Here is a 12,819-nt window from a genome sequence, read left to right as displayed (position 1 = left end):
CCATTTGTTTGGGCTTTAAGTTTGAAAGCTGAATGCAGTTTTTCCTACTGACAGTTCATGAGCTCTGTGCTATTAGGTTAAATTTCCCCACCCAAAACTTGTTAAATCAACAATGAACAATGTCAGATTTAATTAAAAGGGCCACTCTTGTGATTTGAAAATTGCACTCAAATTGCGATTTCCATAAAATAATGATTAATCATCCAGGCCTTGAAGTCTGAATTTTGTCTGTATGTTTGTCCATAAATTCTTTTAATTTATAAGGATTAGTATGTTCTGCACTCCTGCTAGCAAAAAACTCATTTCCAAACAGCTTGACCTGTTATATCATTATTGATAGAACATCTTATCACAATATTTAGACTGTCTGTCTCTGGAAATATTTGGCAGAGGTGCCTTTTACATAAACAGTCTGAAGGGCATGACTGAACCATCAGTTCTTTTATAGAAAAATGACCTCTAATATTAGTGCGTACATCATATTCTGTGCTCGTATTTGCCATTTTGTTCATCATTCCAGTTTCAGATCCATTTAAATAATAATGGGGCCTTCAAAAAATGAAGATATCCTAAAAATAAACATGTTGTAATAAAATGGTCTGCAAAGAGTTTGTATTGTAGCGGATAGCGTGTTGCATTTTTAAGTATGCTCTGTAATGTTCTTTTCATGTCTTCCTCAGGGAATTGCTTTTGAACAACAACTGTTTACGGGTTTTGCCTTATGAACTTGGGCGGCTGTTCCAGTTACAGACCCTTGGTCTCAAAGGTGAGTCCCTGCTGTCTTTCATTATTAAGCGTTCAAATATCCCAAAAGTACGAGTCAAAAGTTTTGACACAAATAACGGAATTGTTTTATAATCTTAAAGACATTTTGATCGATGGGCTTATGCTTCGAAATTTGTTTCAAAGACACATATAAATAGTAAATGCTAGCAAAAGAAAACATTTACATTTCCAAAAAATGTTTTTGAAAAGACTTCCCCCCCAAAAATGGCTCCCAGCAAGTTGTTTTTAGCAGCTAGTAAGGTCTCAACATGTGTATAAGTCAGAATTCAACACATTCATTATTTTAATCACTCTCCTAATGACTGTAAAATAGCACTGAAGCATATAAATAATGTACAAAAAGCTAGTCTGGCTAAAGTACAGCCTCCACCCAGCTGGATTAGTTTTGACACATTGTGACTACTACACTATTATTACTACTACTACTACTACTACTTCTATTTTCTGACATTTCCTGTTCTCTATGGCCAATTAATAAGTTTAATACAGCTCATTTTCACTAATCACATTTGTTTTGATGCATATATTTTTATGTATTTAGGTGGAAGACTCATTTTGTTTAAACAACATAAAACTGTATTGAATTCATTTTGCTTGTACCATTTTACCAGACTGCTACAAGTACCCCAAGTCTGTTACAGTTAACCCCACCTATGGGGAAAGTTGTAACGCTTGCACTTGTTCCACTTTTAGCCAAATTGTTCATAAAGGGTATTTCCTAGAAAACAAAGTTTACAAATGACAGTGAAGCCTTGAAATCTTGTAAAAAAAAAATTAATGTGGCTCAAATACTTTTAAAACACAAATATGTGTTATTTTGCATCCCATTATTCCCCAGTACAAATAAGGAAGAAACTTTTATAAATGGGTGTTTCCAAACGTTTGACTGGTAAAAACATTGTAATATGAACAGTACTATGATGACTTACAATCATTTTTAATGACCTTAACATTTCTCTATTTACACATTTAACATTTACAGGTAATCCACTGTCACAAGATATACTCAACCTCTACCAGGAGCCTGATGGAACAAGAAAGCTGTTGAATTACATGCTTGACAATCTTGCAGGTAATATTTCTGCTGATGTTTCTAACATTCGTGAGAAATGGCAAATGCTCTAAGCGATTAGAATATTAATATTGATATGCAAGCATATTTAATAATACATATTTATTAGTGTATGTTTTTTCTTTTTATACAATTAGTCCACCCAGAACAACTCCCTCAGAGATCTTGGATCACTCTAAAGGAGCGAGACCAAACCATGTCCACAGGTACCAGAATGCTTTCTCACAATGACACAAAGTTAGTGACAAATGCTGCCTTCATGTGAATTGGAATTAGCATAAATATAAGTTCCCAGTCTAGAAGTTGGAGGAGAACACCACAGTGTAATTACAAGTCAGAGCTTCGGAGACAGTTTTGATATCAGAGTTTCTGACTGTGGTAATAATTCTTTTTTTCTAAATGAAGCTTACTTTTCAAAGTCACAGATTAGGACATCTCCCAGGGAATACAGTGTGAATTGCTGAAAATGTAATCGCTTATTAGACCAATCTGAGAACTGTCTGAGCGTGGTCCTAATATTCTGATGAGCACCCATGATTGACATGCCTCAGTTCAGCACTCCAAGTCTGTAACATCACTCAAGCAGAACCAAATGTAGCAGTGCGAGTAGAGGGAAATAAGTGAACTGCAGCTCACTGAAAAGTTGTCTGGCTTTTATTTGGTGATGTCTTAAGCTGTTTTCACGCTTAGTCCATTTTCTAAAGTCAGAACCAGAGTTTGTTTTTTTGTGGCGTTATATCTACATTATTTGGTTCGGTTGATTTCACACTGCAGCGTGTATATGTGACTGCTTGTTTATTGGTCAGATATTTTGCAGGGCTACAAGCGCTGTTACTTTCACATTTGCCACTATTCGTGCCAAAAACTCCTTCTCTGCATGAAAATAGAGACTCTTAACATTAATGTATATCACAAACAAGTCAATAATAGTAAAGCTTACTTGATATTTGCTACTTTATGATTGGTTTACTAATTTGAATTCAACCAAACAGGTTGCGGTTACAATACATTTCACGATCCATGTGTCAAAATGAAAGGCATTGCTTTATTATTTTGTTGCTCGTATGACGTTATTAGCAGTAACTCATGCTGTAGGAATGATATGAGCATCTATAAGGAATCAGTTGTTAAAACAGGCAGACTATGTGGACAGTACTGTGCGGACGTGCTGCTAGACGAAGATACAGACATACTGAATTCCCTTGTTTGGTGCAGACCATCGTGAAAATGTGTTCCCACCAGAAGCAAAACTGAACCAAGACTGACTTAGAAGCAGACAGAGAGCTGCAATTTTTGACAGACCACAGTTGCCAAACAAGCTAGGCGTAATACTATGTAGGTGTATACAGTCTGCCCACAAGAGCAACATTAACCTACTAAGGATGAAAACGCAGATTTAGGTTCCTTGAGGCTTTAAAGGTGTAACATTTAGTTACACTGGCCCTAATTCATCAGAGTTGTGTAAAAAAGAGTGCAAATTTGACCATCTTTAATGACGTATACTATTCCGCATCAGATTCATGAAATCTTTGTAAAAGTGGAAACAGCTGGAGCAAATGATGAATTATCTTCAGTTTGTAAAATCAAGCGGCAGCCTATCAGGACCTTATACCAATGTACATGTAAAATAAGTACATCCATTGTACTAGATCGCCATGTGCCTGGATTATTAGTATTACTGTTATTTTCTGTTTTTGTTATCATTATTGCAGTTATAGATGATATTAATAGTAGTTTTTTTGTTGGTTAACCACATATCAAGTATTTTTTTTTCAGATTGTTAAACGTTTATGCTGAAATTTACATGCACTTAATTCAGATGTGAATTTGGTACAGATGCGCCAAAGATTAAATTGCAGAATAACATAACTGTTGGTGAAATTTGTGTGCACTCATTTTGCAGTCAGATTTGACCGTATGCAACTTTGATGAATAAGGACCATTGTGTAAATTTTTACAATGGGAGGAAAGCAATTGGAAGATAGTAAAATCAAATGAGCCAGCTAGCTAACGTTTGGCGAATACATTACAACTGCATATTTCTGACTGCAAAGGCTTTGTAATTGACCTGTTCATGCTCCACCTACAAATGCTTTCTCTTGTAGCAACCACTGTGAGATTTACAGCTTTACAGAATGGGGGAAAATCCTGTTCCACCTACTGATACATTTTAGTGCATAGCTAAGTTAAAATAAGTGAATTATTTACATGATGTTGCAAATATGTTCCTTTAGAGTCACTACATAACTTGAAATGTCCAGTATAAAATGCAGCACTATTAGAACCCACTCTAAATTGAGATATTTTTCAAAAACTGAGTTGATTGCTACAATTTTTCATTAGACTGAATAGTTTTTTTTTGTTTTTTTGTTTTTTTTGCTGAAATTCAGTAAAGCTTATCCAAACTACTAATAATTACTACTAAAAACACATTTGTGGGTATAACATAGGCATGTAAATTATGACTTAGCACATGAGAAAAAGGAGCATATGAAGGCAGCATTAGTGATCTCTGTTCCAGCTGTCATTAATTCCAAACTGCCAATGAATGTTACCAATGAATCAGGCTGGAAATGTCTGGAAATAGTCTTGTAATAAGAACATATTGGGTGACTTTATCTTGCAATACTTACACATTTGTTTATAGATGATAGGTCTTATACAGAGAAACAATGCTAGTAATTGCTCACTGCTTCCCCCTCAGCCGTGTTCACAGTCATGTGCTACAATGTGCTTTGCGACAAGTACGCCACAAGACAGCTGTACGGCTACTGTCCTTCCTGGGCCCTTAACTGGGAGTACAGGAAGAAAGGCATCATGGAGGAAATCACCAACTGTGATGCTGACATCATCAGTCTGCAGGTATGCAAACACAGAGTTGTTTAACACAGATGTTATGTCAGTAAAATGGCCAGTTATCAATGTTAGTGTGATTATGTGCCATTAGCTGTTAATTAAACTGGCAAATGAAAATATTGGCAAAGTGATTGGTTAATAGTAGCCTGTAATAACCTTGACGTTTCTCTACAGTGCTGAGAATGATGTACACTGATCAGCTATTATATTAAAACCTTCAACACTCATTGTCCATTTTGTCAGCTCCGCTTACCATATAGATACACTTGCTCTCCAGCAGGACTGCTGTGTCTGATCCAGTCTTACCAGCGCAACACACACTAACAGGCCACCACCACATCAGTGTCACTGCAGTGGTGAAAATGATCCACAACCCAAATAATGCTTGCTTTGTGGTGGTTCTGTGGGGGCCCTGACCACTGAAGAACAGGGTAAAATGGGGGTAGCAAAGTATGCAGAGAAACAGATGAACTACAGTCTGTAATTGTAGAACTACAGAGTGCACCTACATAGTAAGTGGACCTGATAAAATGGACAATGAGTGTAGAAACAAGAAGATATATTAAATGAAGTGGCTGGTTTTATTTTCGTTTAAGTTGCTTTTACTTGGAGTTTTTTTGTATCCCTCTTTAACAATGCTGGCTCTCACATTGCAGGAGGTGGAAACAGAGCAGTACTACACCTTCTTTCTGGAAACTCTGAAGGAACGTGGATATGATGGGTTTTTCTGTCCAAAGTCTCGTGCCAAACTTGTGTCCGAGCAGGAGAGGAAGCATGTGGACGGCTGCGCCGTGTTCTTCAAAACTGAAAAGTGAGCCTCTCGATGATTGCTCAGAACTACCAGTGTTTTATTTATAGTATTTTGAAATTTGCTTGTTTTTCAAAACTCATCTGAATCTGTGTTTATCTGACACTCATCAGATTTGCACTGGTTCAGAAACATACAGTGGAGTTCAATCAAGTGGCCATGGCAAACTCGGAAGGCTCAGAGGTCATGCTGAACCGGGTCATGACCAAAGACAACATCGGAGTGGCTGTCCTGCTTGAGGTGAAAAAGGAGCTATTTGCTGAAGGTAAGAGCACGAGTGTTGACTGTACTTGACACCAAATAGACCTTCAGATGTTTTGCTCAATGTGACTGTTGTTTTTGTAGTGTTGTTTTATTCCACTAGAGGGCAGTAGATCACAAATTCTGAACCTGCTGTTGAAATGTGTGTCTATCCATTCCTTTGCTCTGATTCTTTTCCAAATGACAGAAACTTGCAGTAAAACCACTTTTAAATTACAAATTATTTTAAAAGGCTAAGATTTCTGTTGCTAAAATGCAGCTTTCCAGAGTAAAAGCCAGGTTGAAGGCAAGTCCCGATGAAACACAGGTTACGCTTTTGTAAAAATGCAAGCAATGTACAACCCTATTTCCAAAGTGTTGGAAAGTTTCCAGTCATTTATGCCCCTGTCCGATCTTTTTTGAAAGAAGTTGCTGACATCAAATTCAAAATAGGCATATATTTTGCACAAAACAATAACATTTCTCAGTTTCAACATTTGATATATTGTCTTTGTACTGTTTTCAATTAAATGTAGGATTTAAATGTTTTGCAAATCATTGCATTCTGGTTTTGCACAGCGTCCCAGCTTTTTTGGAAACAGGGTTGTAATTTGCTGTGTGTTCTAATAATGAAACTTCATAGGGAATCTTCTCTACACTGTTTTCAGCCTGTAGCCTGATCATGGGTGTTGACAAATAAAAGCACTTATCGACCACCTTTTGACATTATGACTGTGTGCCACATGGTAAAATCCCCCACCCTCACCCAATTTACCACCACAACAGCCAGAGGTATAGCACCCCCTTTAATGTTTCAGCACCCCTGTAGAACTCAAGGTAAAAAAATAAATAAATAAATGAATAAAAATAAACAAAAAATTTATGGAACTGCTCTGGCCAAAGCCATAAAATATTTGAAGGAACTAGTACTCATGAGGACCAGACAAACCCAGGCTGGCCCAAAGTGACCTCAGAGACAAGTTTGTTTATGTCACAAGTCTACAAAACCAGAAGTTAACTGTCCTTGAATTATGAGTACAGATACTTAATACCTGAAGTTAACTTTTGCCTGTGTTTAACCACCTTGGCCAAAATGATGACACAGTTTGAAACTGCAAAACAAGGAAAACTAGCATGTGTATTGTCTGAGCAAGCTGAGGCTGGCCAAAGATGTATTTAATAGCCAAATTAGTATTTAAGATCAAAAATGTATTTAACAGAAATGAGCTTGATTTCTTTGTTGGTTTGCCACAACTCATAATATTGAAAACTAAGCATGTTTATTTTGAAGAAAATGATTTTACTGTTCTAAATATTTCGCAGTATTTGTTACTTTGGGAATAATGCCACACTCCATGCCTTTTATCCTCTAGTTGTGATGTCAGCACTCATCAGCACTCAAGCCTTTCAGTTGTTTTAAACCACCTTTGGGCCAAAAGATTTTCTATATGTGCCTTTAACAATATTTTGGGGGGGGGGGTGCGGACTGTCAAATCATTGCAGTGTTTCCTATGCACAGGCGATTCTTGGGTATCGTCCCAAAGTACAAACCCAAACCCAAGTTCAAAAACTTTGGGATAGTATATGAAATGCAAATAGAAACAGTAAGCAGTGATTTGTAAATCCACTTTGACTTGTATTTCAACGAAAGCAGTACAAAGACAAAATATCTTTCATGTTGTCAACTTCATTGTTTTTGTTTTTCGTAAGTATGTGCTCATTCTGAAATTGATGCCTGCAGCATGTTGCAAAAAAGTTGGGACTGGGCCAGTTTAAGACTAGGAATGTTATTACATGTTCAGAAAACATTTTAAAAGTGGTAATGTCATGTTTGGGTATAAAAGGAGCATGCAGGAAAGGTCTAGTCCTGTATGAACAAGTATGGATTCAGGCTTGGCACTTAGTCCAGCTGTTTAAAAATAATGTACCTCAACAAGCATTTGCAAGGATTTTAGGTGTTTCACCCTCTACAGCGCATTATATTATCAACAGATTCGGTATGTTAAAAAACCTGCATGCTTCTTTGATGGATATCACACCATGGGCTGAGCTCACTGCATCCACAAATGCAAGTTGTGTATAATGGAAGTCATATGTGAACAATGTCTAGAAATGCTGCCAACTTCTCTGGGCTTAGGCTGAAATTGACTGATGCACAGTGGAAATGTGTATAGCGGTCTGAAGTGTCAGCCCTTCGGATTGTTTAAGGAAGTAATGGATGTCGTGTTCTCTGGGCCAAAGAAGTAAAGGACCATCCAGATTGTTACCAGCATAAAGTTCAAAAGCCAATATCTGTCTTGCTATGGTGGATATTAGTGGGTGACTTGCACATCTGCGAAATTACCATTAACGCTGAAAGAAATATAAACGCATTTTGGAGCAACATATGCTGCCTTTTAGATGTGGTCTTTTTCAGGACGTCCATGCTTATTACAGTATGACAACACTAAGAAACATTTTACATGTGTTATAACAGCATGGCTGTGTAATCACAGGGTGCGGGTGCAAACTGGCCTGCCTGTCTCTTATTCAAAATATGAAGTGCAAAATATGAATATTAATAACGAAGACCCTGTATAGTTGCACAGCTGAAAACTGGTATAACTGAAAATTGGCAAAGAAATTCAACTTTTAAAACTGGATGAATTGGTGTCTTCAGTGTGATTAAAAGAAAAGGTGATGTTGCTAGGATAATATTTGCTTCAGTTTATAAGGTGAAATCAGTGCTCATAAACCGATTTTTATTTATTTATTTTATACTGAGATGAGTTTAGATTTCCATATTCCGCCCCATTCCAACCTTCATCCCTCCAATGCTGCCAGGACCACCTCTCCACTATTAAGACTTGATTGGGGTCTGAATAGAAAACTTGAGTAAGTCTTCCCATAATTGTTTGGCAGGACCTACCATCAGTAGAAGTTCCTTTGGGTGTATGTATAATATAAACTTTAGATTTTTGTATGACTAAAGTTCATCTAGCATATTCGTTTCCTTTTCCTCATTTGATGTAAAATTCTCAGTATGTAATACAGGCACAAAGAATATGTAGTGCTTCCCGCAGAGCAGTGCTGAATCAGCAGTTGTCTTGCTTAAGTTATCATGGGAACTGCTTGCAAAAAAAAATTAAATTAGAGGGATTTTTGTTTTGTTTTTTATTGTTTTTTTTGACTTGTTAACATATGAAAAAGGTTATTCTTTGAAATGTGTGAACCTTTAAAAAAGTTCACAAATTGTAATGTTTCTACAACAAGGGTCCTTCCTGCAACCTAAATATCATGTGAAGGTTCTTTAAACTTTAAAAACATTCTTCACACTCACAGATCTCATTTACAAGAATGGATCTCTAAAGAACCATGCACTGAAGGTTTTTTAAAGAACCAAATGTGGTTCTTCTATTGCCTCATGGAAAGGACCCTTTTTGCACTTTTAATTTAAGTGTGCTTGAACACTTTGGAGTAAAAGTAAATGTTTTTGCATTCTTTGTATTTTAAATGTATTTTATTTTGTGGACAAGTAGTGTGCAGAACATCAACCATTCCATGATCTGACCTACATTAGTATTAGAAGATAAATGCATCTTTATTTAAATATGGGAAACATCTCCTGGGTAAGCTGAGTAAACGTACAGGAACAGTGAGAACAGTAATAAAACTCATTATATAAACAATATTTGCTGGCCGTGATCTTTGGGCCCTCAGACAACACTGCATTAAAAACAGGCATGATTCTGTAGTGGAAATCACTGTATGGGCTCAGAAACACTTCTGAAAACCACTGTCTGTGAAAACAGTTTGTTGCTGCATCCACAAATGCAAGTTAAAACTCTAAAACACGAAGAAGAAACCATACATAAACAGAATCCAGAAATGGGTGACATGCACATCTGTGAAGGCACCATTAATGTTGAACAATATATACATGTTTTGGCAACATATGCTGCCACCAGATGATGCCTTGTTTATTTCAGCAAGACAATGTCAAACCACATTCTGCATGTATTACAACAGTATGGCTCCGCATTAAAAGAGTCCAAGCACTAAACTGACCTGCCTGCAGTCCAGACTTGTCACCACTGAAAGCATTTGGCGCATTATGAAATGAAAAATACAACAAAGGAGACCCTGAACAGGAAAACATTTCACTTTCAAAACTACTGCAGTTGGTCTCCTCAGTTCCCAAACACTTACAGTGTTGTTAAAAGAAGAGGTAAACATGCCCCCGACCCAACTTTTTTGGAACGTGTTGTTGGCATCAAATTCAAAATGGGCCTGTATTTTTCAAAAAACAATTAAACTTCTCACTTTTAGCATTTGATTTGTTGTCTTTGTACTATTTTCAATGAAATATAAGGTTTAAATGGTTTGCGCATCATTGCATTTTGCACTATTGAAAACTTCGTGTGACAATTGTGTGTTTTTCAATATATATATATATATATATATTAGTGCCCTCCAGAAAAATTGCCACCCCGGTAAACATAAACAGAACAGACTGTAAAAAACATTCTTGATTGCTGATCCTTTTGATTGTTCATTCAAAACAGTAATACAAATCTAAGCTTCATTTCAATTACAATTATTAATAAATCTTATCATGACAAATGTTTTTCTCAAATCTATGTGTGTCTAAATTGCTGGCACCCTTTTATTTAATACTTTCTGCAGCATCCCTTTGCACAAATAACAGTTCTGAATGCTATAATGCTTAATGAGACTGGAGGACGCATGGCAATGGATCTAGAACCATTCCTCCATACGGAATCTCTCCAGATCCTTCAGATTCTGAGGTCCAGATTTGTAGACTCTCCTCTTCAGCTCGTTCCACAGGTTTTCTGTAGGGTTTAGATCAGGGGACTGGGATGGGCACAACAGAACTTTGATTTATGTGATCAGTGAACCATTTTTATTTTGATTATGAGGTGTGCTTTTGCATTATTGTCTTGCTGGAAGTTCTAACCCTAGCCCAGTTTAAGCATCCTGGCTGAAGCTGTCAGGTTTTAATTTCTTCTTTGCTGGTGCTTGATGGAGTCCATGACACTGTGTATGCAAACAAGTTGTCCAGGGCCTTTGGAAGAAAAACAGCCCCACATCATAGATCCACCACCATACTTCACAGTAGGGATGAGGTATTTATTTGCATAGCTATCTTTGTGTCTACACCAAACCCACCTCTGGTGTGTGTTGCCAGAAAGCTCTGTTTTCATATCGTCTGACCGTAGAACACTGTCTCACTGAAAGTTCCAGTAATGTCTGACAAACTGCAGGTGCTTGAGTTTGTGATCTTTCACAGCAGAGGCTTTCTTCTGGTACCCTCCTGGATAACTTGTGGTTATGTAGGTGGGGTCTTGATGAAGTTTGGGAGACATTCTGACCCCATGGCCTAATATCTGCAGTTCTCTGTGATCTTTGGGAATTCTTTGTCTGCTTGAACCTCCTCACTGTGCTTTGGCTATATACAAACTATACTATAGACATACGTGCTGTTCCAGGGAGATCCTTAGTTCTTAATCTCCAGTTGCTTTAAACTTCTTATTTATTGCCCTGATGGTAGAAATGGGCATTTTCAACTGTTTATGTATTTTCCTGTAGCCATTTCCTGATTTGTGCGTGTAGCTCAACAACATTTTGTCACACACCATTGCTGTATTCTCTGGGCTTTGTCATAGTGATAGATGACAGAAGGAATTTGGCCTGTGTCACCTCAGATTTATACCCCACTAAAACTGGAAGTCAAGGCTGACCATTTAAGTTTTCCTAATCTCTCAGGTGAACTTTAAAGCATAAAATATGACTGGAAATATACTTACTTAAATGTCACTCATAAGAATTTCTAGGGGTGCCAACAATTGTGGAGCGCACAGTTTTGAGAAAAATATTTATTTCATCATAAGATTTAGTTTTTTTCTTTCTATCTTTGTACTTTAAGTAAGTTGGATTTTTGTTGTTTTAAATAGAAGATCAATAATAAAGAGTGTATTTACAGCCTGTTTTGCTCATGTTTACCTGAGGTGCCGATATTTGTGGTGGGCACTGTGTAGGTGTGTGTTTGTGTGCATATAAACATTATATAAAGTTTTAAACAGCCATTATAGGTTCCACATACAAGTTTCTTCAAGGCTGTTGAATTAGCGTCCAGGTGGATCCTTGAGAGAATGTCAAGAATCTGCTGGCACTGCATTAAGACAAAGGAGGGCTACTTTGAAGAATTTAAAATGAAAGATGGTTTTGGCAATTTTTTCTCTCTGTAATTCTCCAGGTGTTATTTCATAGTTGTAATATCTTCACTGTTAGTCAAAAAATGTGGCAGTTGAAGAATAGCCGTTCTTTTACATATGTTGGTACTGGCTTGGTATTGGCTTCATGATACGGACCTAAGTTGCGATGCTGAATAAAGTTCTTGGATATTGCAATGACCATATGAGAAGCAATAAATTATAATAACAATAATGTGTGTGACTGAATGTGCAACAAGTGCATGAAATTAAATAGAAATAGCATGACAAAAAATGTAACCAATCTAACTAACCTCTTCTTGCAGTGTTCATGACTGTACAACAGCAAATATTATTTTGTAATATATATATATATATATATATATATATATATTACAAAATAATATTTGCTGTTGTACAGTCATGAACACTGCATTCCCTGAACAGTAGGCCTGGGCAGTATGACAATATTTATTGTTATTTTGATAAATTATATCACTCTGTGCCATAATGTGCTTATCTGGGCATATTGAGGATATCGTCAATATTTAAAGAACACTGACCAACTGCATGTTTCATTAGATAGAGTCCAATTAGTCCTGTTCAATTGAAAGCAGTATGTGAAATTTGAATAAAAATCATTTGTATTTTGAAATGTGGCATGGCTGGAGCCTTTTTTGGCTTTTTGTTCCTTGTTTGCTAACTTTTGTTGTCAGAAATAATAAATACTGTGATATCATTTATTGCTTGTAAAGCTCAAGAAGCTTCTTATGGTGATGCGGTTCATTATAACAGTAACAGTTACTGCTTCACACATTTTACGCATAACACTGGGAGTGAGAATA

The 12,819-nt window shown here is 36.7% G+C and overlaps 1 protein-coding gene across 2 annotated transcripts in view; it reads left to right on the top strand.

The window, feature by feature from the left end:
- Nucleotides 1-12,819, top strand: part of cnot6l (CCR4-NOT transcription complex, subunit 6-like) — a 28,941-nt gene that overhangs the window by 9,034 nt on the left and 7,088 nt on the right. For both annotated transcript variants that reach the window (XM_036599166.1, XM_036599167.1), the window contains exons 4-9: nucleotides 681-766; nucleotides 1,769-1,858; nucleotides 1,996-2,064; nucleotides 4,563-4,720; nucleotides 5,371-5,525; nucleotides 5,636-5,787. In XM_036599166.1, the coding sequence (XP_036455059.1) occupies nucleotides 681-766; nucleotides 1,769-1,858; nucleotides 1,996-2,064; nucleotides 4,563-4,720; nucleotides 5,371-5,525; nucleotides 5,636-5,787 (710 nt within the window). The remainder of the gene's footprint in view (nucleotides 1-680; nucleotides 767-1,768; nucleotides 1,859-1,995; nucleotides 2,065-4,562; nucleotides 4,721-5,370; nucleotides 5,526-5,635; nucleotides 5,788-12,819) is intronic.

Source organism: Colossoma macropomum, unplaced genomic scaffold, assembly GCF_904425465.1.
Source record: "Colossoma macropomum unplaced genomic scaffold, Colossoma_macropomum, whole genome shotgun sequence".
In the NCBI taxonomy this organism is placed as follows: domain Eukaryota; kingdom Metazoa; phylum Chordata; class Actinopteri; order Characiformes; family Serrasalmidae; genus Colossoma; species Colossoma macropomum.
The sequence above is the reverse complement of the archived record's forward strand: the minus strand, read 5'-3'. Positions and strand labels throughout refer to the sequence as shown.